The 26,264-nt window shown below is 31.4% G+C and overlaps 1 protein-coding gene across 1 annotated transcript in view; it reads right to left on the bottom strand.

The window, feature by feature from the left end:
- Positions 1 to 26,264, bottom strand: part of LOC134684582 (uncharacterized) — a 117,196-nt gene that overhangs the window by 39,350 nt on the left and 51,582 nt on the right. The window contains exons 8-30 of the mRNA XM_063543877.1: positions 25,725 to 26,025; positions 23,081 to 23,494; positions 22,627 to 22,753; positions 21,972 to 22,066; positions 21,048 to 21,233; positions 20,173 to 20,353; positions 19,307 to 19,473; positions 18,972 to 19,099; positions 16,964 to 17,216; positions 16,403 to 16,574; positions 14,637 to 14,880; positions 12,736 to 12,853; positions 12,219 to 12,400; positions 11,343 to 11,502; positions 9,587 to 9,784; positions 8,607 to 8,831; positions 7,493 to 7,652; positions 5,891 to 6,132; positions 5,146 to 5,276; positions 3,437 to 3,587; positions 2,901 to 3,122; positions 1,234 to 1,327; positions 833 to 950 (exon numbers count right to left, since the gene is read on the bottom strand). Of these exons, the coding sequence (XP_063399947.1) occupies positions 833 to 950; positions 1,234 to 1,327; positions 2,901 to 3,122; positions 3,437 to 3,587; positions 5,146 to 5,276; positions 5,891 to 6,132; positions 7,493 to 7,652; positions 8,607 to 8,831; positions 9,587 to 9,784; positions 11,343 to 11,502; positions 12,219 to 12,400; positions 12,736 to 12,853; positions 14,637 to 14,880; positions 16,403 to 16,574; positions 16,964 to 17,216; positions 18,972 to 19,099; positions 19,307 to 19,473; positions 20,173 to 20,353; positions 21,048 to 21,233; positions 21,972 to 22,066; positions 22,627 to 22,753; positions 23,081 to 23,494; positions 25,725 to 26,025 (4,269 nt within the window). The remainder of the gene's footprint in view (positions 1 to 832; positions 951 to 1,233; positions 1,328 to 2,900; positions 3,123 to 3,436; positions 3,588 to 5,145; positions 5,277 to 5,890; positions 6,133 to 7,492; positions 7,653 to 8,606; positions 8,832 to 9,586; positions 9,785 to 11,342; positions 11,503 to 12,218; positions 12,401 to 12,735; positions 12,854 to 14,636; positions 14,881 to 16,402; positions 16,575 to 16,963; positions 17,217 to 18,971; positions 19,100 to 19,306; positions 19,474 to 20,172; positions 20,354 to 21,047; positions 21,234 to 21,971; positions 22,067 to 22,626; positions 22,754 to 23,080; positions 23,495 to 25,724; positions 26,026 to 26,264) is intronic.

A 26,264-nucleotide genomic window follows, 5' to 3' on the forward strand; every position in this document is an offset into this window, starting at 1 on the left:
CATTGCCTTTTGATATATTTGAAGAGTTACCAAACAAAAAAACTTCTTGTGTAAAAAGTACACTAATTCCATTGGTCAGAAACCAATTTTCAATCTGTTCTAATAATAATTGTGTATGTTCACATTCCCAAAATAAATGTTCTAATGTTTCAATTTCTCTATTACAAAAAATACAATTTGGATTATCATAAATCTTAATTTTATGAAGAAATTTGTTTGTAGCTAAGATTCGATGATTGAATCTATACTGTAGCCACTGTAACTTAGTATTATTTGTGACAACAAATGCCAGTTTATAAATTTTTTTCCAATGATTTTGATCAGAGCCAAAAATTTCAGTCCATTTTAACTGACTAGTGGGAACACTTCCATTTTTATTTAAAACAACATACATATCTTTAGATCCTTTTGAACTTTTAACTAGCCTTTTAATAGCAGATGGAATTAAAGGTAGTTCTAATTTGTGATTTTTTCCCACAAATGATTTTGATGCTTGATGTATAGTAGATATAATACTATTATATCTCATGTCTATGAGATTATTAACAAAACAACGTCAGCCAATCAGAGATCGCGTTACATTCAAAATCAAATTATGACCAGCTATAGATATTTTCAACATGAAAGAATCATCAACATATCAAGTTTGATAATTTGTAGATATTGTTAGGGTGAGGGATATTTGGATTACTCTACATGACAAAGGTGCAGAGGTATGATTGGCGTCAGATGCATCCTCATGGTATCATATCAAGAGCAATAGCTTTTGATGTGGAAAAAATGAAATGTTATAAAGCAAAATTAAGCTTTAAGTTTGTATCAACAAATTTACCGTTCTATATCCCATTAAATCAAGACCATTCACTGTATGATATTGGGCATCTATTGGTATGTCGAAGAATGACCTTATCTGTCCTCCTCCAGGAGTTGTTCCTACTGCTATCTGGTATCTAAAAAAGTATCAAACATTCAATTAAAGTTTAAATATACAAGTAACAGATAAGACATGAGATACATCTTGTATTGAAGAAACTATATACATATGTAGAAGGGTAATAAGATTATATAACTAAGAAATAATACAAAACCAAGTATCAAATTGTTCTCCAACCACTAAAATATACACCAATGAAAACGTATCAACTCACAGTGATATAATGAAAATATTCAACAATGAGACAAACAAAAATAGACAATATTAAGTTATTGATATAATTGTTTGTTGTAACATACCTAACAATTCCTGATTCATAATCACTGAATGGTTGCCACGTTACTGATACAGTTGATAAAGATTCTGAACATGTAGCATCAAGTGAATCGCACTCTGCAATAGAAATTATATGTTTTTAACTTAAAGTTAAATTTAATATTAAAATCCCAGTCTTACACGTAGATATGCACGATTACCTTATAAATCTCGTGTCTAATCAATAAAACATGAAAGAATGAAAAACTACCTCATTTGGGTGAACTAAGGTTTCAACTCCATTTGAGCAAAAATGACCTTTGAAGAATTTTGCGAGACAATTGCGAACGTTTAAACGTGTTAAGTTAGCATTGGCTTTCAAAAATTTTGGTCTGACCTTTTTTGATGATATTTTCATTTCAGAAAAATGATTTGGGTGTAAAAACACATACAATTTATGAATTATTTCTGAATATGTTGTGATTTTTTCTAGCTTCTGTTCAGTTTTCAATCGGAAGGGAAGCCCTCAATTAAAAACAACTGTAGATTCTTTATACAATATAAAACAAGGCTCAGTTTATTTTCAACTATTAGGACGATGCCAAGGTTTGTGGACGTTTTCTCCCTGGTGTATCATAAAAAGAAAGACATAACGTATATCCCATGGTGGTGACAAAACGTTGAACGTAACAGATGCTTACATTTTTCGTTATAGACATCAAATTGGGAGAAGCTATGGCATATTAAAAATAAATAAATATTTAGCTAGACATTAGAATTTGATACTTCAGCGATTTCTCACCAACCAAGAATTCAGCACTTAAATGTAAACATGAATTGTCATTGCTATGAACTATCTATACATGTTTACAAAATTTCGTGATCTTCGTACTTTATTTAAACCTTTAAAAAAATTTGATTCTTCTGACTCCTTGTTTTTAACTGATTTTTTGGTAGACAAAATGCATTTTGTGGACAAAATGCTCGTCTGGCGTACACATTGTAACTATGGTGAGTATATCACATAGATTACCCCGTCATTCTGCAGTTGGGTTGGAGTCGAAATACACAATCTGTGTCGACAACTATTGATAGTGTAAATGAACTACTAAAAACACTCTGCCTCCTTAGTGTTTTTTGATTTTTTTTCACCGAAATGATACTTGTTTTATTTGAACAAAAAAGATCCTATAAAAAGAGTGGTCAGAAGACCTACATCTTTGCTTTTTCGATATGATATCAAATACGAATCAGCTCTCTCTGCTTGGATTTCTATGAAATCACTTTACTACACTTACCAATACTCTTGTTTTTTTTTAAACAAATGAAGGCTTGTGTGGTCTTCCTTAAAGTGTTTTTATAAAGTAACCATTGCATGTAACATAATTGCTCTAAACTTTAAATGTTGTGCTTAATTTTTTTAAAAAGAACCCATTTAGATTTATAAATCAAACATGTATTAGTGGGATTGCAACACTCAGTTCCAGTTGTAATATGTTTTGTCTTCATGTTGTACAAGTCCAATTAGTTTTCTCATTGTTTATGTGGTCTATGGTGTTGATAATCATTTAGTATTTCAATATTTATTGAGCCTTGTAAAAACTACATGTTAAACAATAATGAACAACATGTATCGTTTTACAATATCCTATATGAAATTTTGACAGATGTATGCGTGAGATAGTTTATTCTTAAATAAGAATATTCTTACCTTCTTCTTCATCACACACTTTGGCATTTAAGTTGACAGTTACTTCATTATCTGTCACATCTAACCTGTATGTTGTATGTAAATCGATAACTCTACCATATTTTGGTGGAGTGGTATCTATAGCAATTGATCCAGAGAAGCCGTACGTTTCCAAACCAATCATGTTAACGGCAGTCACAGTAACATAATACGATTTACCATGTGTCAGTTGCTTTGTGACTCCTAAAAAAATCTTATTTAGTATAGATGTGCTTATATTTAAATGTATTTTTAACTATGCTATATTGATATATGTTTCATTTAATTATATTCTTGCAATTCCTAACAGTAGACTTTAATCTTGATATTTAACATGCGTTTTTAAAACCGTGTTTCAAATGTCAGTGATTTAACTTCTAGAATTTATAAAACAAATTTAGGACTTAATTAAAGTATGTGCTTGTCCAAAGACGCCTGTATTTCAGTGGTTTTGTTTGTTGCCACATACCAAATTCCATTTTCGCTATGGCTTTCACAAGCTATGAAATAATGTTTACCTTGAATAGAATGTTCTGTAAAATACCCTGGTATCTCCATAGAATAAACATTAGCAGCACCTTGTTCCGATCCCATCGCAACTAAATATCTTTGAACAGGACTTTCACTGTCTAGGAATCCTGTCCACTTACAATGAATAGGAACCAATATCTACAGTATAAGAGAATAGTGGATATATAATGTCCATCCATGACAAAAAATGAACCTGCACAGCACAAGAATATAACATTTACACAAAAAGCAAAATAAAACAGCGCTTTTACTGCTGTTCTTAATATCGAAAAAAGTAAAATCACAAAAATACTGAACTCAAAGGAAAATCAATTTGGAAAGTACATAATCACATGGCAAAATCAAAAATTAAAACGCATCAAAAACGAATGGACAAGAACTGTCATATTCCTGACTTGGTACAGGCATCACTCATTGCAAGTTTAAGACGGCCACTTGCACTGGCTTGGACAAAACTCTTTGCTTAAATGATTTGTATAGAATCTATAAAATGTAATATTACCAAAATGGGCCTGATAAAAACACACTGAAAAGTAGTACATGTGTGAAATAAAATAGTTCCTACACACCAGGATATGTCTTATACTATGTAGATTATTTGTTGTCTCTTTAACACATTTCCCTTTTCTATTTTGTAGAATATATTTTTGTATTTAAGGTACCAGATAAAAGAAACACAAATGGTATGTTAAGTAACTGTTTTTAAAATTCACCTTCATGTCAAACATAATACAGTCATCATATAAAAAGCAAATTCACAAAAATACTGAACTCCGACGAAAATTCATAACGGAAAGACCCCAATCAAATGGCAGAATCAAAAGCTCAAACACATGAAACGAATGTATGACAACAGTCATATTACTTACTTGGAAGAGTTACACAGAAGTAACCAGATTGTTTATTGCTTATAATGATCTATTTGAACAATTTAATAGTTAACTATTTACCATCGCTTATGATCCTATAATACATCACAATATATTGTATTGACAAGTTGTGACCATTATTGTGTAATACAATAAATTTGTAAGCCAAGTAGTTGGCACTTTTTGTGGTGTCGTTGTCATTGATATGGTTATATTCATAAATTAACTGTTTATTATTTTTGATTTTTTTGAAATACTAAGGCTTTTCTACCTCACGCATAGATTACCTTAGCTGTTTTTGGCAAAACTTTGAGGAATTTTGGTCCTCAATGCTCTTCAACTTCGAACTTTATTTGGCCTTTTAACTGTTTTGGATTCGAGCGTCACTGATGAGTCTTTTGTAGACGAAACGCGCGTCTGGTGTATATACTAAATTAATTCCTGGTATCTATATATATATAGCTATGATGAGTTTATTTGAACCCATGTCCAAATCTCAAAAATCAATTAATATAAAGAAACAAAAACGTAGGGATTCGCTTGAAATTTGAAAATCAGCAAAAAAGTATTGACAGAGTAACCATATACTGCCATGTATGTACCACCATCATACAGAATAATACTCATTCAAAATATTTAAATCACGAATTTGACACAATATTTAAATTTACAAATAAAACGACTCGTTATATATCCGTACACATTCTGCTAGCGTTCTGGTTAAAGCAGCACAATATCAATATGAGTTATTGTTAAATACTCTGAATATGTAACAACATGATGTCTTGGTGGAATACGTTGTATAAACAAAATCATATATAACCTACCCCTACATACTCTGGACATTTAACAACACCTGGACCCGGTGATGTTGTATCAAATATCACTCCTCCTGATATAATTCGCCCCAGAAGACCGGCTTCATTTTCTGCCCAAATACTGATTATATTTGGTTTTCCTGCAAAAAAGAAATGCAGGTTGTTTCGTGTTATTTGTTATTTTATAGAAATAAACATATGACCTGTGCTTTCTATATCAAATACGTCAATTTTAGTTGTTTCACAACACATTTTCTGAAGTGTAAATAAATTGGCAAATTGTCAAAGATACAACATTGTATGGTTTGTGTTTAAAACAACTCTTTTTTGAAATTTAGAGCATATATACTGATTACTGAAACATTGCAAGTACCATAATCACGCACACCATGAAAAATATGCTATTACTCTTTTAATATACCATAATTTTGTTTATTGTTGAATAAATAACATAAATAACATAAGTAAAAAATGATTGAATATGGTATCAAGTCCAAAAGCTTGGATTTGGTATCAGATTTAAAAAATAGTATGTATAGGAACTATTGTGTTTTGATATAGACTCGTTTCTGGCGTGATATTCTTGACTTGGTATTAAACATTGGTTGTAAATTTATAACTCATTATGTTCTTATATTGAATCCCCAAAGTTCTGGGTTAAAAATTTTAGCATTCTTTGTAGTTATTCCACAAAATACTTTAAAGACATCATTTCAGACTTGCAAAATTAACAATATAGTACAATAATTGATACCTGACAGATCTGGCAACACGGATGCCAATGGCAAGTTACTTGTTTGTGTGAAAGAGATATTAACTTCTCGTTTTTCATGAACATCACTGCCATACGGATATGTTCCCACAGAAAACCATGCTCTTTTTACTTTGCCTTCTCTATCATTGTAATGCCACATTGCAGATAGAGCATCTGGTGTTTTCTGATACATGGATGATCCTGCTCCTATGTTTGTCTCTGAAGAGATTTTATCAGTCAGCCTGTCAAAAAAGTCAAGAAACTATTTGATTTTTTTCCCTAGTCATTCCCGATTCAAAGATTAATACTTTTTCCGAAATCTTTATCTGATATAGTTAGTTTTCAGGTTAAAATTTAGGATATACTTGAGCATCGCTACAGTTTGAAGTGACCCGGTGAATGTAAAGCTATGTGAGCTTAAATGTATACGTGTCATTTATAACAGTTAGAATAAACATATTGACAATTAATTCATCAGATACATAGACTTAAGATATACATGTTCGTCACCATAACTAGAGATAGCCTTATAGACAATAAATTCATCAGATGCAAAGTCGTTATATATAAATGTCCGTTACCATAGTTAAAGATGACTTTTTGACTGTAAATTCTTAGATATAAAGATTTTTTGAATCTAGAATGTTCAAACCTTAAGAAATACCTGTTCATTATGAACTCATCAACAGTAATTATATTCGGTGCAAATGTTTTACAAGACCACCTGGCGATGCAAATAAAAAGAGATCAAAGGCCAACTATAGAACAAAATTGAAGAGCCTTATGACCTAAAGTCTAGAAGCTTTTGATAAATTTAACTAAGGAAATCTACTCTTTGGGCTCAAAATCCTTGGTGTTTCGATAATGCTAGGTTTTGTAAACAATTAATTTATTATTATGACCATATCAATGATAGTTCAACAGTGTACTTCAAATACATGTTTCGGGTAAATTATAGATGATAAATTGTTAGTCAACCGAAATAATCCCTGTTCAGTAAGTTGAGCTGCCTCATATGTTGCATTTTGTAAATACATCTGTTTCAGAAACAATGCCTCTTTGGGAGATAAATTTAATATTCATAGATATTTCAGATATGAGTTCTACGTTTCATTTCATAGAGACATAACTCCCGAAGGTTAACAGTATACAAATCGTATCTAGCGGCTGTCTTGAATTCTGGTAAAGATTCAGGTCAGGGATGGAGAGAAGAGAATTTTAGTATATGCTTAAAATCTTAGAAATTCAGCGCACAGAGATGTTGAAAATATATATGCTGCACAGCCCTTTATTGTGATCATTGAAAAGTTTGTCATGCATATGAGCATCCACCCTTGGATATAATGTTTACAAAACTTATTTTTAATAGTGATACAGTTTCAGCCGGCAACACAGTTTCTATGGATAATTGCATTGTTGTCTATTTTTACAGAATTGCAACCTCCAGACAATTAAGTATGTTATTAATGAGTACAGATAAACTACAACTATTGAAAAGTCCAAAAAGACTGAACAGATCTGTATTGACTGCCGTGTTTGGAAAATGTCTGACTGACTGAATAAATATTGGTAAATCAATCTTAAGTACGCGTTTCTATATACCTGTCCACAACAACAGTTGGAGGTGACCAATCAACAGTAAATCCATCAGATACAGACTCCAGGACATTTCCAACATTTGTTATTCCTCTAACAGTAGTGTAATAAGTTACATTTGGCTGTAATTGTACTGTTGTATGAGCAAAACCAGCACTTGTCACACCTAAATAACAAATCTTAAACTTTCACCTACATATCATTATATTGAAATCTTATCTTACGGAGTAATAATAACAGCAAATTCGTATGTAAATGCCTAATTTGATTCCTTAAGGAAAGCAACGTATCTTCAAACAAAGGTCATAAAAGGCCATCTGCATTTCTCCTACTTTTCTGATTTGTACACCTATAACATGTTATAACATATCTGTAATGATAACTACAGTTGTCTCATCAAACCGCCATTATTAATACTCTTAATTGTTAGTTTAACTGTTTCAATGAAATCTAGATGGTGATATAATATCAAAAGATTTACCATAGTTGCATAGCTCTGGTATTAAAATGGACTGACAACTTGACAAGTCACGGTTTTTAACATTTCATTTATAAAGTTTTTGAATAGATCGAAGTATTAAGATTTCTGTATTTATCTGCTTTAAAAGACGGTGCAGTTATACATAAATATTTAATGCTTTCTAAAAAGATTACATTGTAATTCACATAGTATCTGATTAATTTTAGAGCACCTTCAATCTTGTTTAGAGATTTTAAGGATTCATAATAAGGAAATACCAAGATAAGGTATCGAAATAGATTTTCAGCTTCAGAAGATTACATGAAAATGTCAAAAATATAAAACTATATTAATATGCTGCATAAACTGCCTTTTTCAGAACGTTAATTCAAGCTTTATCTGCTGTATCTTATATATATTTTTTTTTTATATTTTACTTTTACCTGTTTTGTCATATGTTTTTTTTTCAAATGCTTTTATGCATTTCGCCTCTCTTTTATGATTTTGCAGACAGGATTAGAAGAAAAGAGTTATTTTATTGTTATATCTTATTCTTTTTTGAAAGCTCACTATCTATTTGAATTAAGATATGGTTATATCTTACCGTTGTTTTATCTCATTTTTTGGGTAATATTTTCAGAAAATAACATGTATCATTACCGTCCCCCTTTACATTATTCTCCTCTTTATGAACAATTCCATGAGAGGTAAATGGCAGAACATCTTCTGCTGTTGGTGTTGTGCCTACTGACCACTCATAGGACATTACACCATGTAAGTGGCTGGTAAATTCACTGAACTGTACTGATACTGTAGATGCATCAGACTGGTAGTTGATATCATTTCCAACTGTATATGAGCTGTCTGTTCCATCTACAACAATGCCTAATAACAAAATAAATTTCCTGATTAAAATTACCTTGCAATAATGCAAAACTAAAATTTAATAGAAACTAATTTGCCCTATGATAATTATATATCAAAATGTGAAACAAGGTATTTGTTATTTTCAACTTTTTATTGTAAACAATATCGTTCCATTCACCACTTATATAAACAAAATTGGCTTTGACTTACACGTGGTCTATGCAATCCTGACATACATATTATGGAAATGGTTATGTATCAGAAATCGTTGGAAGATAATCAATTATTAGTAAAACTACTTAAACCTTGCTGAAACAAAATGTGCCTGATTCATTTCTACCTTTAATAGTTTTTTAACTGTTAAATGCTTAATGTTAAATGCATTAGCGAGAGAAAAACAAAAAAACAAAACAAAAAACCCGGTATGCTAATAAATCACTCATGAAAATCTGAATTTCAATGTACACAAAAAATGTTACAATGTTACTTGTATTTTATCAATTGTCATAGATTCTCTAAATGTCTGTCATTTTTGTCAAGGCAATATGGAAATACAAATAATATGTAAAATTGAGTGCCATACGAGGATACCAACTACTAAAGTAAGTGTCTTTCAGTAATTTTGTTAATTCATAAAAGAAATTTATTATCTTTCCAAATAAATGTAGACAAAAACTTTTTAACGCTATTTATGTAATACCAGTTGCAGAATATAATAATGATACAAAAGCACACATTATTTTAAAAATTGACATGATGGTTGCTTTACATACCAGGTTGGTCTTCATCTACTACAATAATAGGAGAAGATACAACAGATTCACTGATAATTCCTGCACCATTTACAGATTTCATTGTCACATAATAAACTGGCCATTTAGTATCCGCATCCGTCACGGTCAGGGAAAGACCATTAATATAGGCATCATTTATAGTACCTACAGATTTCCAACTTAGAATATCTGTTCCTCCTGGAAATAAATTAATCAGAATGATACAATATACATAAATGCGGGGAAACACATCATCTTTCACGATGAAATGTTCTTTGCTAAAAAGATGTTATCTATCCCATAGTCTATCGTGATGGGAAGAACAATTTACTACCAAAACATTCAAGTTTTTATACATGTCTGTCGTTAACATGATCATATTTGGTAATAGGAATGATATGATACTATAATTCATGTGCAGCTTATCATATTTGTCAACGTAACAGAAGTTTCCCCTGCAACTTTGTTATAAACAATCCAATCATAAAATATTACAGTATTGTTTCCTTAAGTAATACAGGGTATACACAAGTGAAACTGCGAGCTACTGCTCACTGATGTTACCCCCGCCGCAAGTGGATAATATAAATAGTGTAAAAATATGCAAGTGTTCGGTAAACAGGAAGTTGTCGAGTGATGAATCTGAAAACACATCACACGGTATAGCTGACTTATATTAATCCTTAAACTAAATTTCAGATATCCTTGTATTGTAGTTCCTGAATAAAGTGTGACGAAAATTTTCAACTTGGCTATCATGTGTAAAATCATACAAGTGTTCGGTAAACAGGAAGTTGTCAAGTGATCAATCTGAAAACGCATCACACGGTATAGCTGACTTATATAAATCCTGAAACCAAATTTCAGAAATCCTTGTATTGTAGTTCCTGAGAAAAATGTGACGAAAATTTTCAACTTGGCTATCATGTGTAAAATCATACAAGTGTTCGGTAAACAGGAAGTTGTCAAGTGATCAATCTGAAAACGCATCAAACGGTATATAGCTGACTTAGATAAACCCTTGAACCAAATTTCAGAAATCCTTGTATTGTAGTTCCCGAGAAAAATGCGACGAAAAATAATGATGGAACGGACTGACTGACGGACGGACTGACAGACAGAGGTAAAACAGTATACCCCCCTTTTTTAAAGCGGGGGTATAATTAAATGTTCTTATAGGACTTGTAACTACATATATGAGAGGATGTTGTATGAGTGCCAATGAGACACACTGAATCAAAGTCACAATTTGTAAAAGAAAACCATTATAGGTCAAAGTACGGTCTTCAACACGGAACCGAACAGCACGCTATACAGGGGCCCAAAAATGACAAGTGTAAACCTCCCTTTATACCTCTATCCAATGTTACATAGCATAGCAATACGCACAGTAAATCTTTGTCCGAGTCCAATGTCAGAATAAGTAACAAAAAAAACTTAGCAAAATGACAATGATATATAAATGAACACACTGACATGCCATCTTCAGTCTTTAATTTAACTGATTAAAAGATTATGTCTTTATCATATGAAAGCATTCCACTCGTTAGGAATTAAGTTTGATACCATCATCAAGAATATGAGATGGACATACACCGTATCATACCAACAACTGGTTTTAGAATAAATGTGTCTATTCCGATTCAAAGACACTATAAGTGAATTCATATCAATACCAAAATATGCAATCCTTAATGACTTGACAACAGTATCGAAACTATATCTTTTCCTAAAAGTACTTATTTTAAAAGACAACCTTTTTTGGTACCAACGGAAACCAGGTATTCTTTTATGCCGGACTGTGGATCAACAGCATACCAAGCAACTTTAATGCCAGATGTATCTGCTTGCCATACAAAACCATTGATTTTCTCCTCTCTGTCACCCACAAGTTCACCCACTCGCAGCCAATATATCTGTGATGATTGAATAAACATATCAAAATAATTCTATGTTTAAACTAAGATACAGTCTCAAAAGGATTGGCATATTTGTCAATTACCAACTTACGGAATACCCCCCAACGTGGTTTTGATAATATCTAATCATGGAATGTTGCGTTACAAACCTTGCATATTGATTTGTAAGTTCATACTGACCGCAATAAAACCTTATGCATAAATTTGGTAATAAAAAGTATCTGTTATCTAGTTAAAATATGATTGGATTTGTTTTAAAGCACATTAATATTTAATATCAACATATGAGCAAATTGTGATAATTCTATTCTGAAGAAGTTGTTTAAGAATTTGAAGAAAACTCTCATGATACACTATGTTTTGTTGTCATTTGTCAATTTGTTTAAAGTAAAAAAATAATCATTGCAAAGGTCATTGCCCACTCTATCGTTAGCGATAATCTATTTGGCTGTAAAAAAAGACACCATTGGAATATCAAGATATATTCAAAACATTTTAATTGTGCAAAGTAATTTGAGAACATCAAAATGTTTAAAATATTTTTTCGTTTTTAATTTCTCTTTGAGTTCGGCATTTACGTTATACTACTGTTTATGGATCTAAGACATTATTTGTTTAACAGAAGTAACCAATTCGCCTTATAATCAAATTCTTATGTAAACTTTTAAATAAATGAGAAACGATAAGCTTCCTGCATGTTCAACGCTTCTAACCTTTGGAGAAGTCGTATCAATCAAAACACCATTTGTTTCAAACGCTGCAATCATTCCAGCATTGTTTACAGCTCCTATTTTCATACTGTAGAATCCTCCTTGCTTGAGAGACAGATCAGGTACGGTAAACTGCATACTCTCTAATTCATCATCGGGAACCTCAATCCATTCACTTCGATTTACTAAAACAACAACATATCATATATATATTAAAGAAATGTACGTAATTTAACATGCCTTTAGTAATTAAACATGCCTGTAGGTTTTTTGTTATTATGCAGAAAATCATTCATTTTAGAAAAAGCTTAGCATTAAAATTACTTTAATTCTAAAATTGAATTTTTAACTTACATTTTAAAATTCACATTAGCTAAAAAAATCGAAACGTACTGAATTACTATACATATTTGTTAATCTTTCATACAAAATAATTAAAAAAATCACGTGTTTTATATTAACTTGCATTTTGCTATGATTCCGATACAAAAGAAAGCAAAACAGAAATAATATACCATACCTGGTAAAATTTGTGATCTGATTCCATGATGTTTTTGGAAAATCTGAACTCTAATTTGCCCAATGCCTGATTCCTCATCAATAAACTTGAACCGTGCTGACAATGCTGTCATATTAGACTGTAAATTACACTTATATTATTAAATATAATGGTGCACTTTTTTTACTCATAACTATATTATTTATTGTATTAGGACTGCATTTTGATAAATATTGATAGTTGTGAACATTTGAGTTAAAGATCACACTCAGTCTGATGAAATCTTGTAAACGTCTTTATTTTGGATGAAGTACTATTTTAAATTATAATATTAATTTCAAATCTCACCAGTACGTTGTGTTGTTGTGTAGAAGTAATGTGACACGAGCGTTTTATTCTATATTTCCCACTTTGAAATATTATCTCATATATAGTAAAAAAAGAATAAACCTAAAGTATTTTCCTTTAATCTGATTTTCGTTTTTTGGTACATAGCAACTTGTCCAATATAAAAAAGAAAGACAGCTCGGATTAACGCTACTAACTCTAAAAAAACTCATTAACAATGGCATTACTGAAGGGTAAATTCCTCTTTATTAAAGATCCAAAAGTCTTCAAAGACAGTTTGAATTGTCTATATTATATATTGGTTTTACTTAACTCTTTCAAATGAGGTTTTCCCAAAAATATACATGCGTTCATTATCACTGAACTAGTATATATTTGTTTAGGGGCCAGCCGAACCCCCTGGGTGCCGGAATTTCTCGCTACATTGAAGACCTGTTGGTGACCTTCTGCTGTTGTTTTTTCTATAGTCGGGTTGTTGTTTCTTTGACACATTCCCCATTTCCATTCTCAATTTTATTCATTATGCTGAATTATATAACTTAACATCTCATTACAGTCAGCAACAAAAACGAGAATGTTTTTGCAAATACTGTTAGAGGTTCTTAAGGACATGCATCGCTCCCCTAGGTATCTTTACATATTTAACCAAGAACACTTTCATTGTAGGCAAGAATATTATACGACAAAATCTCTTTTATGTTGATCCTTTATTACTGATCGTTTTTTCTTTTTTTTCTCTCTATCTTTTCAGTTTTTGCTCGAAACACAAAAGAAGATAAACAAATCCTCAGTTTAGTGTAACCACTCCAATAAAGAGTGTCAGTCTACCAACAAATCAGCAAATTTATAGTTGCTTGTAGATCTGGCTTTTCTGATCTTTTTTGTAATTCATTAAATTTCTATTTATCTATTATAATTTTATTTTTATCATTTATTTCACATACTTGTAGATGTTGTCTTGATAATAGTTTAGCGGTTTAAAAATCCCCTAATAGTTTTGACTTAATGAGACAAGTAATGGAGCTCAACACACTAAACAGATTATTTTTTTTCGAGTTATTACGCTTTTCAAAAAAAAAAGACTGCCATTTTACCCTGATTTCGTTCCATTTGCAGCCAGGTCGGCCATCTAGGTTGACAATCGGGTTCTTCACACCAATAAAGATACCATAATTATGACTGTGGCCATATTGAGCCGTTTGTTCTGAAGTATTTGAGGAGAAAGTTTTGTAAAAGGTAACGGACGCCAGAAGACGTTGGACAGACGGACACGTAGTGATGAAAATCACTTTATTTACCCCTGAAACACCAAACATTAGTTTAGAAAAGGGATAGTAAGGGATATTCAGATGTTTTTCGTATATTAGTAAATATAACAAGATGTCGTACTCTTACTGAATCGTTGTTGAAAGTGGTAGATTTAGTTACTTGTTTTACTTGTAAAACATATGCCCATATGGTATTAACGCAAACATAAACCTTGGATAAAGACTGTAAACGTTTTTACGTGCTTGGAAGGTTTTTGACATTTTATTACAAAATGGATCAATCAAAAAAGAAGTCAAAGACCCCACCTGAAATTCAGCATCTTCTTTGTCATCAGTACCATCCCTCATAAAAATCAGCTCAGGAGGAGTCAGATCAACAAGAAACCCATCCGTTTCATTAATAATAGAGTTTAAAGCTCCATTTGTTGTTCTCAGTGTCAAGGTGATGTAATCATTGTGATGCAGATGAAAGTTCAACCATCTTACACTCTCAGTTTCATTATTAAATGTCACCCAGTTTCTAATTATATGAAAATCACTTGAACCATTACTGTAAAAATAGCAAATTTATTGAAACCTTTTTGATATGGTTGAGGATTTGTTTTTTTCATGTTAATTTCGTTTACAGCAGAAAACAAATGTCCGTTTATTGATCTATGAATAATCAAGAAACTACGGCATCGATACACTTAGATGTAGTAATTATTTAGATGTTTTTTTGCTTAAACCGTATGTCCTTTTATGTTATAACTCTAAATGTTCGGTTCTTATTTCATTTGTTGCTTCAAATATTCGGTGTCAATAGTTCCTTATGAAGTTAAATTAAGGAAAGCGAGTAAAACGAATGATATATATATATATATTGTTTTTCTTTCATATTCTTTTTATACACGAGAAAGACAAAAAATACCGATGAACATTCGAACTCATAAGTCGAAAAAAAAACCTGTTTATGCCATAACAAAAGAAAAAGACAAAAAGACAAAAAAAAGTATACACTTGTGATCAGCAACTCTCTTTTTTTATGGAAATGATATCAACTGGGAAATGTGTATTCCATTTGAAGGATCTGCTGAAATGTTGCTATATAAAAAGAAAGTTCACACTCAGGAAGCTGAAATAATAAGCTAAAATTTTGTTTTCAACCGATTCTCATTGTAAATTTTTAGATGAAAGTCAATACATGAAACAAACTAAACTGTATCCTTTATTTAAAGATTCCGAGATATGCCATCGTTTATCTTCGTATGATGGAAACTTTAATCAGATTAATAAAAAACAATAGATGAACAGTCGTTATGTATGAACCCACAAATATAGTTTTCAAAATTACTAGTAATCCTTTAGGAGGCTTTAATAGGTTAAAAGCGAATTCAAGCAACATACATGTATAATACATATGAGCTTATAAAATAAAATAGAAGAGTTTCCAATGATTCGCACAAATTTCTAATGCTAATTGTTCGACGCTGAATTAAGTTCATACTTTTAAAATCCGTCACTGTCAATTAGCACACGTTATCGTGGTGTAAGGTGTCATTTTTAGTGAATAATACCAATAAAAAACATGTGAACTAAATTTTACAATCTCTCTAAAAAATTGTACAAAGTCAGGTATAGACTTGTTTTTAATGTGTTTAAGCTTTTGTTTTAGCCATTTGCTGAGGCTTAGCATTTCTGTCTATATTTTTCCCTCTGAGTTCGGTATTTTCGTTTGTTTTACTTTTGACTCTCTAATTTACCCGATTGCTGCATTAATAAAATAAGAACTTTAAACGCAAATGTTTTTCTATGTAACGTTAAGCTTCACAATTTTTTATTTCATACAGTTTCTATGCTTCAAGTTATATCAAAACGCGTTTTCAGTATTAGATAGTATGGTCAACTACATTTATGTTTAAGTAGACCATGCTATTCTCTCAACTGATTTTTGAATCTTGACCTGAATGATTAATTCTCTATGACTTTGTGCTTTCTCGATGTTTTGATAGTGTCTTTATATTAAGGCTGTAAACAAACATTGTTCTATAGTCCAATTCATTTCGATACCTGTAACTAATTATTTTACTTACTTTGAAGACTGTACTCGAATCTCATACTGATGAATTGTAGACTCTGGGTCAGTGTAATTTCTCCACTGTACTTCAACCTTTGCAGGACTGGCTGAAAACTGAAGGTCTCTAAAATCTTCATAAATTCCGTCTATTACACTTCCTGGCACAGGTTTTGTCAGATCAATAGTAACTGTGTGTAATAAGAAAAGTGTTCCCATGTAGAACTTTAAAAGTGAATTGACTTCCAAATTTCTAGGTTTCTTCTTCGTTAAATGAGGCTCTCAAATTTGGAAAACTTATTATTAATAGCTGAACGTATTTTGGATGGAAAATGAATTATTGCTGTATAAGGCCTGGACATTTTTGCTAATTATTGATTGCTATACATTAACATTTCCTTGCTACATAGCAGTTGCTTCAATAGAAAGCATACAACTTCAGACGAGTACACTTATAAAAAATACCAGGCTTATAAAGTTTAAAAAGAATGAGTCTGCAAAGGTTTCTCATATTTGTAAATAGAAAACCAAATTATATGCTAATTCTTTTTTTACATTATAAAGTTTCATATGGCCTCACCTCCATTGGAAATCGCCGATACATTTCTTATTTTGATTCCTGCATTGAAAGCCCAAACAGTTGTGTAATATGTCTGTCCATGTTTAAGGTAGTTGTCCGCAGTTAGTCCAATACAAACTTCATGTGTTCGTCTATCATATTCCGTCAAGTTTGCAACATATGTTACGTTAATATCTGGTTCTGATCCAGCACTAACCATGTAATAGCCAATCCCTGACTCTGGATCATAAAAGCGATGCCAGTTCGAGCAAAGCTAAAAACAGTTCATATAAATAATCAGCTACAGGAACATTTTCAAAAAACTTTCTATTTCTTCATCAAACAAAGCAAATAAACTCATCATAGATACCAACTGTGAGCCTTTATTTGTATTGTTTACATGGTAATTTTTACCCCCCTTCCAAAAAAAAAAGTTGCTGATCTTGAAGTAAAAGTTTCATCTTTGAGATGGAAATCTTAAAATCAATAGGGATCTTCGTCTAATTATATAGGATCACATTTTTTTTTATATAAAAAAGATTTAAAGATATTTATTATACATTTAAAAACAATACGTATCTGAAAAGTTTGTATTAAAATGAAAATATTCGATTCCAGGCATTTCCAATACTATAAAACGGATGTCTCCCGTTTTACATATTCAGTAGAAAAATCTGTAAAAAGTAAAAAACACAAAAATACTGAACTCCGAGGAAAATTCAAAACGGAAAGTCCCAATTCAAATAGCAAATTGAAAAGTTCAAACACATGAAACAAATGGATAACAACTGTCATATTCCTGCCTTGGAACAGGCATTTTCTTATGTAGAAAATGGTGGATTGAACCGGGTTTTATAGCTAGCTAAACCTCTCACTTGTATGACAGTCGCATCAAATTCCATTACATTGTCAACGATTCGTGAACAAAACAAACAGACACAATAGGTAAAAACGTCAAAAATAGGGATACAGCAGCAAACACTGTGTTATCATCGCAATCACTATAAAAACAACAAATGTACTGAAGAAGCACAAAAAGACATACATCAAATTTAACATCCTCATTTTGCTTATATTATACGATTTTATTTATCTATGCAAATCCACCTATAAAGGATACAAGATTTCAGTACTGGTGTAAAATTGCGGGTTTGAAATTCGCACAGGTAGACATAAAATAATTTTTTTCGTTCAAAGTATGACGGCATACACAAATACAGAGTCAAGTAAAGTAGATATAACAAAAAAAAACAGACTTAACAGAAAAAGTTATAATTAAAATTAAAATAATTGTGTGGTTCAAAGTATGATGGGATACATAAGTACAGAGTCACGTCAAATATATATCACAAAAACAGACTTAACAGAAAAAGCAGTATTAATAAATAAAACAGTTTTGTCATTTAAAGTATGACAAGATACATAAGTAAAAGTAATATAAATAATTAAAATAATTTTGTCGTTCAAAGTATGATGGTATGCATAAGCAAAGAGTCACGACAAATGAATATCTAAAAAAAACTGACTTAACAGTAAAAGTACAATGTAGTATTAATAAAGACAAACAAAAAAATAATATAACAAGTTATTAAGATGATAACCAACGTCAGTACGCAAAATTTATACTTCAAGACCATCTTGTATTATTTGTGAAGTTGATACGGAATATTTATCAGCAAGTTCTTGGTACCTTCCGATAATTTTTTTTAGAAAAAGGACGACACGTTCTTTGACATACCCCTGGTTCATCAACTTTCTGCTCAGACACTGTATGCGTAGGAAGTACAAGCTCTTGAATACCGAATAAGTTGGGAAATTTATATTCCATATACAGGTGAAGTTTGTTTATTGCTACTAATTTAAAAATTAAAATCGTCTCGTTTGTCATAGATTCTGGTACTGAGATGACTGTGTATGACAAATTCGAGGTATTAGTCTAAAAATGAGGCGGAGGAAGCCTTGCCTTGTTGTCTCATTGTTAAGGTAGCAGTGCATAACTATCTGGTCTACCACAGTTTTACAAATGTACCTGTTCTGACTCTTTTGTATACATTAAATCAGTCTCATATAAAGGTCCATCATATACATGTCCAGCTATTGGTGGAGTTTTGTCTACTATGATTGGTGCATCTGCTACACGCTTTGTTCTCAAATCCACTGAAACAAAATTATAGAACGAAAATTTAAATTAATATCATTTTCTGTGTCAAATAATACATTCATAGCACAAATTCACAACTTTCTTCCTTACCCATTTTTTTCATTATTTTTTTAATCAAAGCATCTAACCAGGTTTAACTAGAGTTAAATTTTTAATCATTTAACGTACACTTTGCAAATTTCAATTCAAAATCCCTAACATACCTCTGTTAACTGCTTTAACTTTTAACCATATAGGAATACCATCGGTCAGTTGTGTGATGTATGATATATTAGGGTTAAAGTCCAATCGAGTCCAACTTAATTCATTACAATCTCTCCTGGTTAAACCAAGACAAAAGTCATTATACTCCAAACCAGAATCGGGGTCACTGAAATATACACATGAAACACCTAGAAAAGTGATATTGTATCCACATAATATTCACTCACTGACAGCAATTAAGATATGATTATTGTGTTTCAGGAACTGCATATTGTTAGATTTTGTATGATGTTGTTAAATTTTCTGACGACATTTAAATGTAAAGGCTTTACCAGAATGACTTTTATTTTTGTTTTTCTTTTTGAGTCAGGTTTTTATCTGATTTATATAGTATAGACACTCAAACAAGTTTTGCTTACGTTTAATGGCCCAATAGTATCAGATAGAAGAAAGCAGTTAACTGTCAGAAAACAAAACTGTGTCATAACTCAGGAACGTTGTAAGTAAAAGTCCAAAATATTTCTCGATTTTAACGTTAATTTGTTTTTTTTAATATAAAAAAGATGTGGCATGATTGCCAATGGGACAACTCTCCACCAGAGACATAAATTGACAACTAAAGGTCACCGTATAGCTTTCAACAATAAGAAAAGCCCGTTGAGTTTGTCTGTTAGTTTTATTTGAAAATCCCTGATGAGTCTTTTGAAGATTTAACGCTTGTTTGACGTATACAGTTGTAAGCCTGGTATCTTAAATGTGATTTTATTTATCATAGTTAATTTTTGGTCAATCATTTAACTTGTTTTAGATATATGTTACATGTAAGGAAAGCAATAGTAACATATTGAACTATGCATAAGTGTACCTTGAGTTGTGGGTTGCTTTCAGTTCAAATGTATCTTCATTGTATCGAATGTTAAAAAGTTCCCAGACAAATGGTGGTGACATATCAACAATATATTGCGCTGTATGACAAACAGTAACTGCTAATGGTCCTCCATACTCTACATTGTTCAATGCTCTTACAGTAATATAATATGGACCATCTACAAAACATAATACAAATTTAACTTAAGCAGAGGTAAGCTGAAATACTAGTATCTGGTTCCTAGAAATTCAACCACGTGTAAATTACTTTCTTTGCATATTCAGTCAACGTTTAGGATCTTGAATTCAGGAAGAAAAACTATTTATTGCTTTAACATTAACAGTGAAATGAGTTTAACAAAACCTTCCTTATACATTACAGGAGTAAACAAATATCAAAATCATTGAGTCACATGTCAAGTTCAAATTGAATTACGGAATCATGTAACTAGTATAGATCTGAAGAAAAAAAAAACACTTTAGTTTCTGACAAAGATAATATTTTTAAGGCCATACATCAGCTATCAATCAATCTTTGATGAATAACGTACTCTTGATTAAAATAAATTCCTCAGAGATACCCCATTCAAACGACCCAGATATACGTTTTGTCCAAACAGATCTCTGTCACTGAGCAAAACGTTAAAGGTAAACAAATCAATCAGAAGACTGAATTTTTGTTTGTGGATTGGTTCTAAATTTTTTTCAAAGTAACTTTGGCGGTCGAAAACCTTTCTGTAATTCTGGGAACCAATCACTCAAATATGCAATTACATGTATTTTGTACATAATTGTAGAATGTAACAGTGGTGTTATACTTTTAACATAGAAGACCTTTTATTTAACTCCCTGTTAGCTGTTTTGATATTTTACCTGGAAGTATTGTAAAAGGTACAGGAATGGGTGAGATCATAGTAGAATGTGTCCATTGCGATTTATCAAACAGATGGAAATGTGGATCATGATGAGGGTGGATTAAATCTTCACATATTGATTGTCCAACTGTGACACTGAATCCAAGGATTCCCGTATCATGGTCATGGAAACCATCCCAGTTTGCTGTTAACATTGAGATTTTAAAATTACATCAAGTCATATTTTATTCAGATAATTCTGTGTTTAATGAAATGCAAGAGTAGCAGGTTGAACGCATCATGTAAATGTAGCGGAATTTGATGAGACTGTTATTAAAGTGAGAGGGTTAGCGCTATAGAACCAGGTTTAATTCACCATTTTCTACATTTGAAAATGCCTGTACCAAGTCAGGAATATGACAGTTCTTGTCCATTCGTTTTTGATGCGTTTTATTTAATTTTGCCATGTGATTATGGACTTTCCAAATTGATTTTCCTCTGAGTTCAGTATTTTTGTGATTTTACTTTTTGCAAACATAAGTGTTTGAAATCAAATGAATATTAAATTGCAAATCAAATATAATTTTTTTCTCGCTTGTTTTTTGATATTTCAAATAATAAATATTATCAAGTTGACAACTTTTTCAATCAATAGTCTATAAAATATATGTGTAAAGAAGCATTACACCGTTCGAATGTAGTAAAATTTCAACTTATTTATAACTAGAGAGTGATAGAATACAACTCCAGATCAAATAGAAAAGTCTATTTATTCAAATTTTCCACATGAAGCAAGGTCATTAAAAGGTTCAGAAATTATGTTAAAAATCGAAATGACTGCATTACAGTTAAATAGACATGGCAAAAACAAATAAAATATAAAGTTCTAATTTTATTAAAAACAATTTTTCAGTAAACATCTTTACTAGGCAAAAGCTTTTACCTGATATATATCTATTTGCTTTTGTATAATATGTTCCTGTCTCTTGTTCTGGTCCATTGAAAACTGTCTTAGATCCTGGTCCATCAATAATTAATCTACGGACAGAAGTACGCCATATAACTATGTAACACTAAAACAGTAATAAAAATAAAAAAGACCCAAAATAATGTTTACTTTACCAAGGCAACACTAGCATATTGCAAAGTTCAATGAACCGTGAAATGTGGTTCCAATCTTAATTTGTTGGCCGCTTGATTACAAAACTTTAAAACAAAATAGATGACTTCAGATTTCTAATCGTGAAATTTTCATACTAATGTTGCAACGTTCTAGCAGCTCCTACCTTAAGTAAGTATCTCTTTGTCATATGTCAGTGCTTGCAGTTCTAATCATGATTTCCTTAATAGATGTTTTTTTTACCAAAAAAAACTCCATTCAAACTTAACTATGTATTAAGGGTTTAACATGATGAAGGGATTCCTTTGACGGACGCCATCACGATTTGGTTGACTGTTAAGGAATTTTAGTCTATGCATTTAGACCATGCTGAATTTATCTATATATTAAATAATTGCTATTTTAAACTTTCAAATTAAAAAAAAAAAAAAAAAAAAAGGGCATACCAAAAACAGATTGAGATTAAATTAAAATCTACCTGTGATTTTTGACTCTAGGGTTAACCCCTCTACAGTGAATTGTCCAGTCAGGTCTATTGTGCTCAGGTATCAGAGTTAAACAAGGAACTTTCTCTGTATAATCGGATGTAGAATTTTGTATTAATCCTGAAAGTATAAACGATCTGTAAATAAAATTGTATTATAACATGACAAATTTGTATTAAGTCTATAAAAAAAAACCTTAAAAGCGAGTATGAAATTTTCTAATAAGAATTCAGAAGGGTTTTTGAGATGTAGAAATTTTCATATCCCTTTATCATTTGTAGATTTATTAAAAGCTAATTTAGAAAACTTCAAGATCGCTAGAGAGAATTGGTGTTCGTTAACTCTGTGTTATCCTGGCCCTGCTTTATATGGATGTGAGCTATATTTAAATAGAATGCCACTGTTCTGATGCGTCCAAAATTATAACGTATGTATCTGATGACATACCTGGATTTGGTATTGTAAGATCAATAAGTATTCCTTTGGAGCTGATCACGTTTTCATAATTCAACACATTCTTCACCCAAAAGTTAAAAAATATTAATGAATTGTGCTTCAGATAAAGATTTTGATAAACAAACTGTTGTGTCATTCCGCCCACTTTTTCAAAATGTTCAAAAAGTTTAGACTTAGATAGTTTATATCTTTTGTTTTCAATAGCTTCCATAACTTCACAGGTACCAGTTCCAAAGTCATAATTAAAACTTAAGCACTTTGTGACAGGAAAGTCAGCACAGTATCTGGCACAGTCTCCTTCTGTGGCAGTTTCCCTATCAGGACCAGCTTTTGGTCCTATTAGCCTGCCTGTTCTCATTCCTGTGAACATTTTTTCTAGGACCTTATGATTGAAAGGGTCATCACCTAAAAAATATTCAAGCTTAGAAAAGTCATAACAAGAAAATAAGTTTGAACCTTAATTTTAGAAAACTCGCCATAAATTGAAGCTTTGATAAACACAGTCATTGTATGTTTTATGTAAGCAGAGTTAGTGTTTGCCATCCATGGGATAAATTTGGTTGTGAAGTTTTTCATTAAAAAATAAATTTCTTTTCGAGGATAATTTTGAGAAATCGTCTGAAATAAACAACTCTCCAAGATCTTTCGGTTTTGGTACCGAATATTAAATTAATCTACTAAAATGTTGTGTTATTATTCGTTGTTCAGAAATACAAATGCTGTTTTTAACAATTCAAACGTTTCTGATTTAACGTATAAATTCTAGGTGCTGGCATTGGTTATCATTTTAATAACATGTTATGGTGTTCTTCATTTGTCTTAATATATCTCAAACCTTTACTGTTTTGTTCATTTTTGGTAATATGCTTTTCGCGTGGCTCGGCAACTTTACACCCTACCATTCTGTGAGTGTGCTCTGGTCATTTATTGTCTCTTATTTTTGTCGATGGGCTTTGTCTATATCCAATTTTGTTTTTTTCCTAATTAACAAAGTTTTTTAAGATTTACATCTAAAAACATGTTGACTGCTTGTTATTTTTGTAACCCATTTTGTGACATTTTTATCTTTAGAACGGGGACCTGTTTATCGAAGCACTCTAGGAGTAGGACGTGTCCTAAGACGACTTATTTGTCTTAAATGGGTTTATCAAACATGTCGCAACTTCGGAAAATACTAGGAATTTTCCAAACGTTAGGATACCAATTTTGGTATCTTAAAATGGTCCTAACTCTAGGATATATTTAGGATGGTCCTTTTATTAACAAATATGGTCTTTATTGGTTTCATTAGATAAATAAGGTGAGGGTTTTTTTTGGGGATGGAATTTTTTCTTTTTTATGGGTGGTTGGGGGAGGTGGGGGTGGTCCGGGGGAGGGGGCATAGGATAACGTATATTGTCTTACTCTTTTTTGTTATCTCAGTCCTTCCTTTTTATCTAACACAAATTCACCCTATTCGGTCCTACCTTTTAGTAGTTTATCCTGACCATGTTGTCATCCACTTTTTTTTAAAGTTGCTCATCCTACTTTTTTCAATTTTTATCCTACCCTCTTCCACCTCCATAAAAATCAAATGGTAGCATATAAAATCCCAATCCCTCTTTTCAACACCCTTGGTAACAATATTTGTCAATTTTATACCATAAAGCATAGCTTAGCTTTTTGCGATGTCGTCCAGGGGAGTCTGTAGTTTTGCATCGGTAAATTCGAATTTCGTCTCATGCTCATATACTAAAGTACTCAGTATTTATATGAAAGATGAACGATATTAACCTTTAAATTTTTATGTTTGAAACCGTGACACTTCGAATTCAGCTCTCTCAAAGCATATAATGATTTACCGATAACATATTTAATTTTAACTCTCTACAATTAGTCTGTTCAATTCTTATATAAAAACGTAATTTTATTTTGTTTTGTATGTTTTGATTCATAGATTTTTAATGTACAATTATCATGATTATAAAATTTATTATCTTTATACTCAATATTTTCGATTTTTTTCATTTTTCATATGCTATTTTCTTTTACGCCAAAATTTAGGAAATACAAGATAAGATAATCCTGATATACCGTTGATGTGCATCCTGAGACGTGTCGTAAGTCAGTCCTAACTTCTATCCTTAGAAATTCTTAGGACTGATCTTAGGACAGTTTCGATAAACAGGCCCCTGCTTGTTTTGTTCACATTTGATTGTCAATATAATGGAATTTTACAAGTGAGTGGATTAGCTTGCTTTAAAACTAGGTTTAATCCACCATTTTCTACATAAGAAACTGTATGCACAATATACTATTTCTATTGATGAATTAATCAAATAAAGGACTTTTGTATCAATAATTACGATAAAGAATGTTTTTTTTTATCAATATTTTCTTTTAGAATAGTGACATACCTGTAAAATATGGTGGTTTCTATTTCAAGCTGCTAATTTTAGTACAGAAAACAGAGGTACACGACCTCTGTTTGATCAAAAGTAGTTTCTTTCTTCGAAATGGTGAAAAAATTATATGATATACCGAGACAGAGAACATTTTTCATAAATCCTTATCTACTATAATGAAACAAAATGTTTCTTTTCATGTATCATTTTTTTCGTGATTTTGTTTTATTGGTGATGCTTGTTATTCATACCAATGCTACCATGACTGTAAACCTGCAGAACAACATCACTCCAGCGAATAATCTGATCTCCATAAATATCTTTTCCGTACCCAACTCCTAACATTTTATGATAGATTTCTGAATCTTCACTTATCTTAAGTGCAGCTTTAAGTTCATCAGGATTGCTTGACGTTATAAATTCTTCTCGAAAACCTCCGTCCGGTAATGTCAAATCATATGTCGGTAAATAACATGATGTTCTGGATCTCATGCCAGCACTATTTTCGGCTATCACAGTGAAATACAAAGGAACACCTGATTCTGATAACCTCTATAATAAAGATGACTATATTTTTAAAACAAACATTGGTTATAATGAATTTAGACCGTTGGTTTTCCCGTTTGAATGGTTTTACACTAGTAATTTTGGGGCCCTTTATAGCTTGTTGTTCGGTGTGAGCCAAGGCTCCGTGTTGAAGGCCGTACTTTAACCTATAATGGTTTAATTTTTAAAATTGTTATTTGGATGGAGAGTTGTCTCATTGGCACTCACACCACATCTTCCTATAT

This window comes from Mytilus trossulus, chromosome 9 (assembly GCF_036588685.1).
Source record: "Mytilus trossulus isolate FHL-02 chromosome 9, PNRI_Mtr1.1.1.hap1, whole genome shotgun sequence".
Classification (NCBI taxonomy): domain Eukaryota; kingdom Metazoa; phylum Mollusca; class Bivalvia; order Mytilida; family Mytilidae; genus Mytilus; species Mytilus trossulus.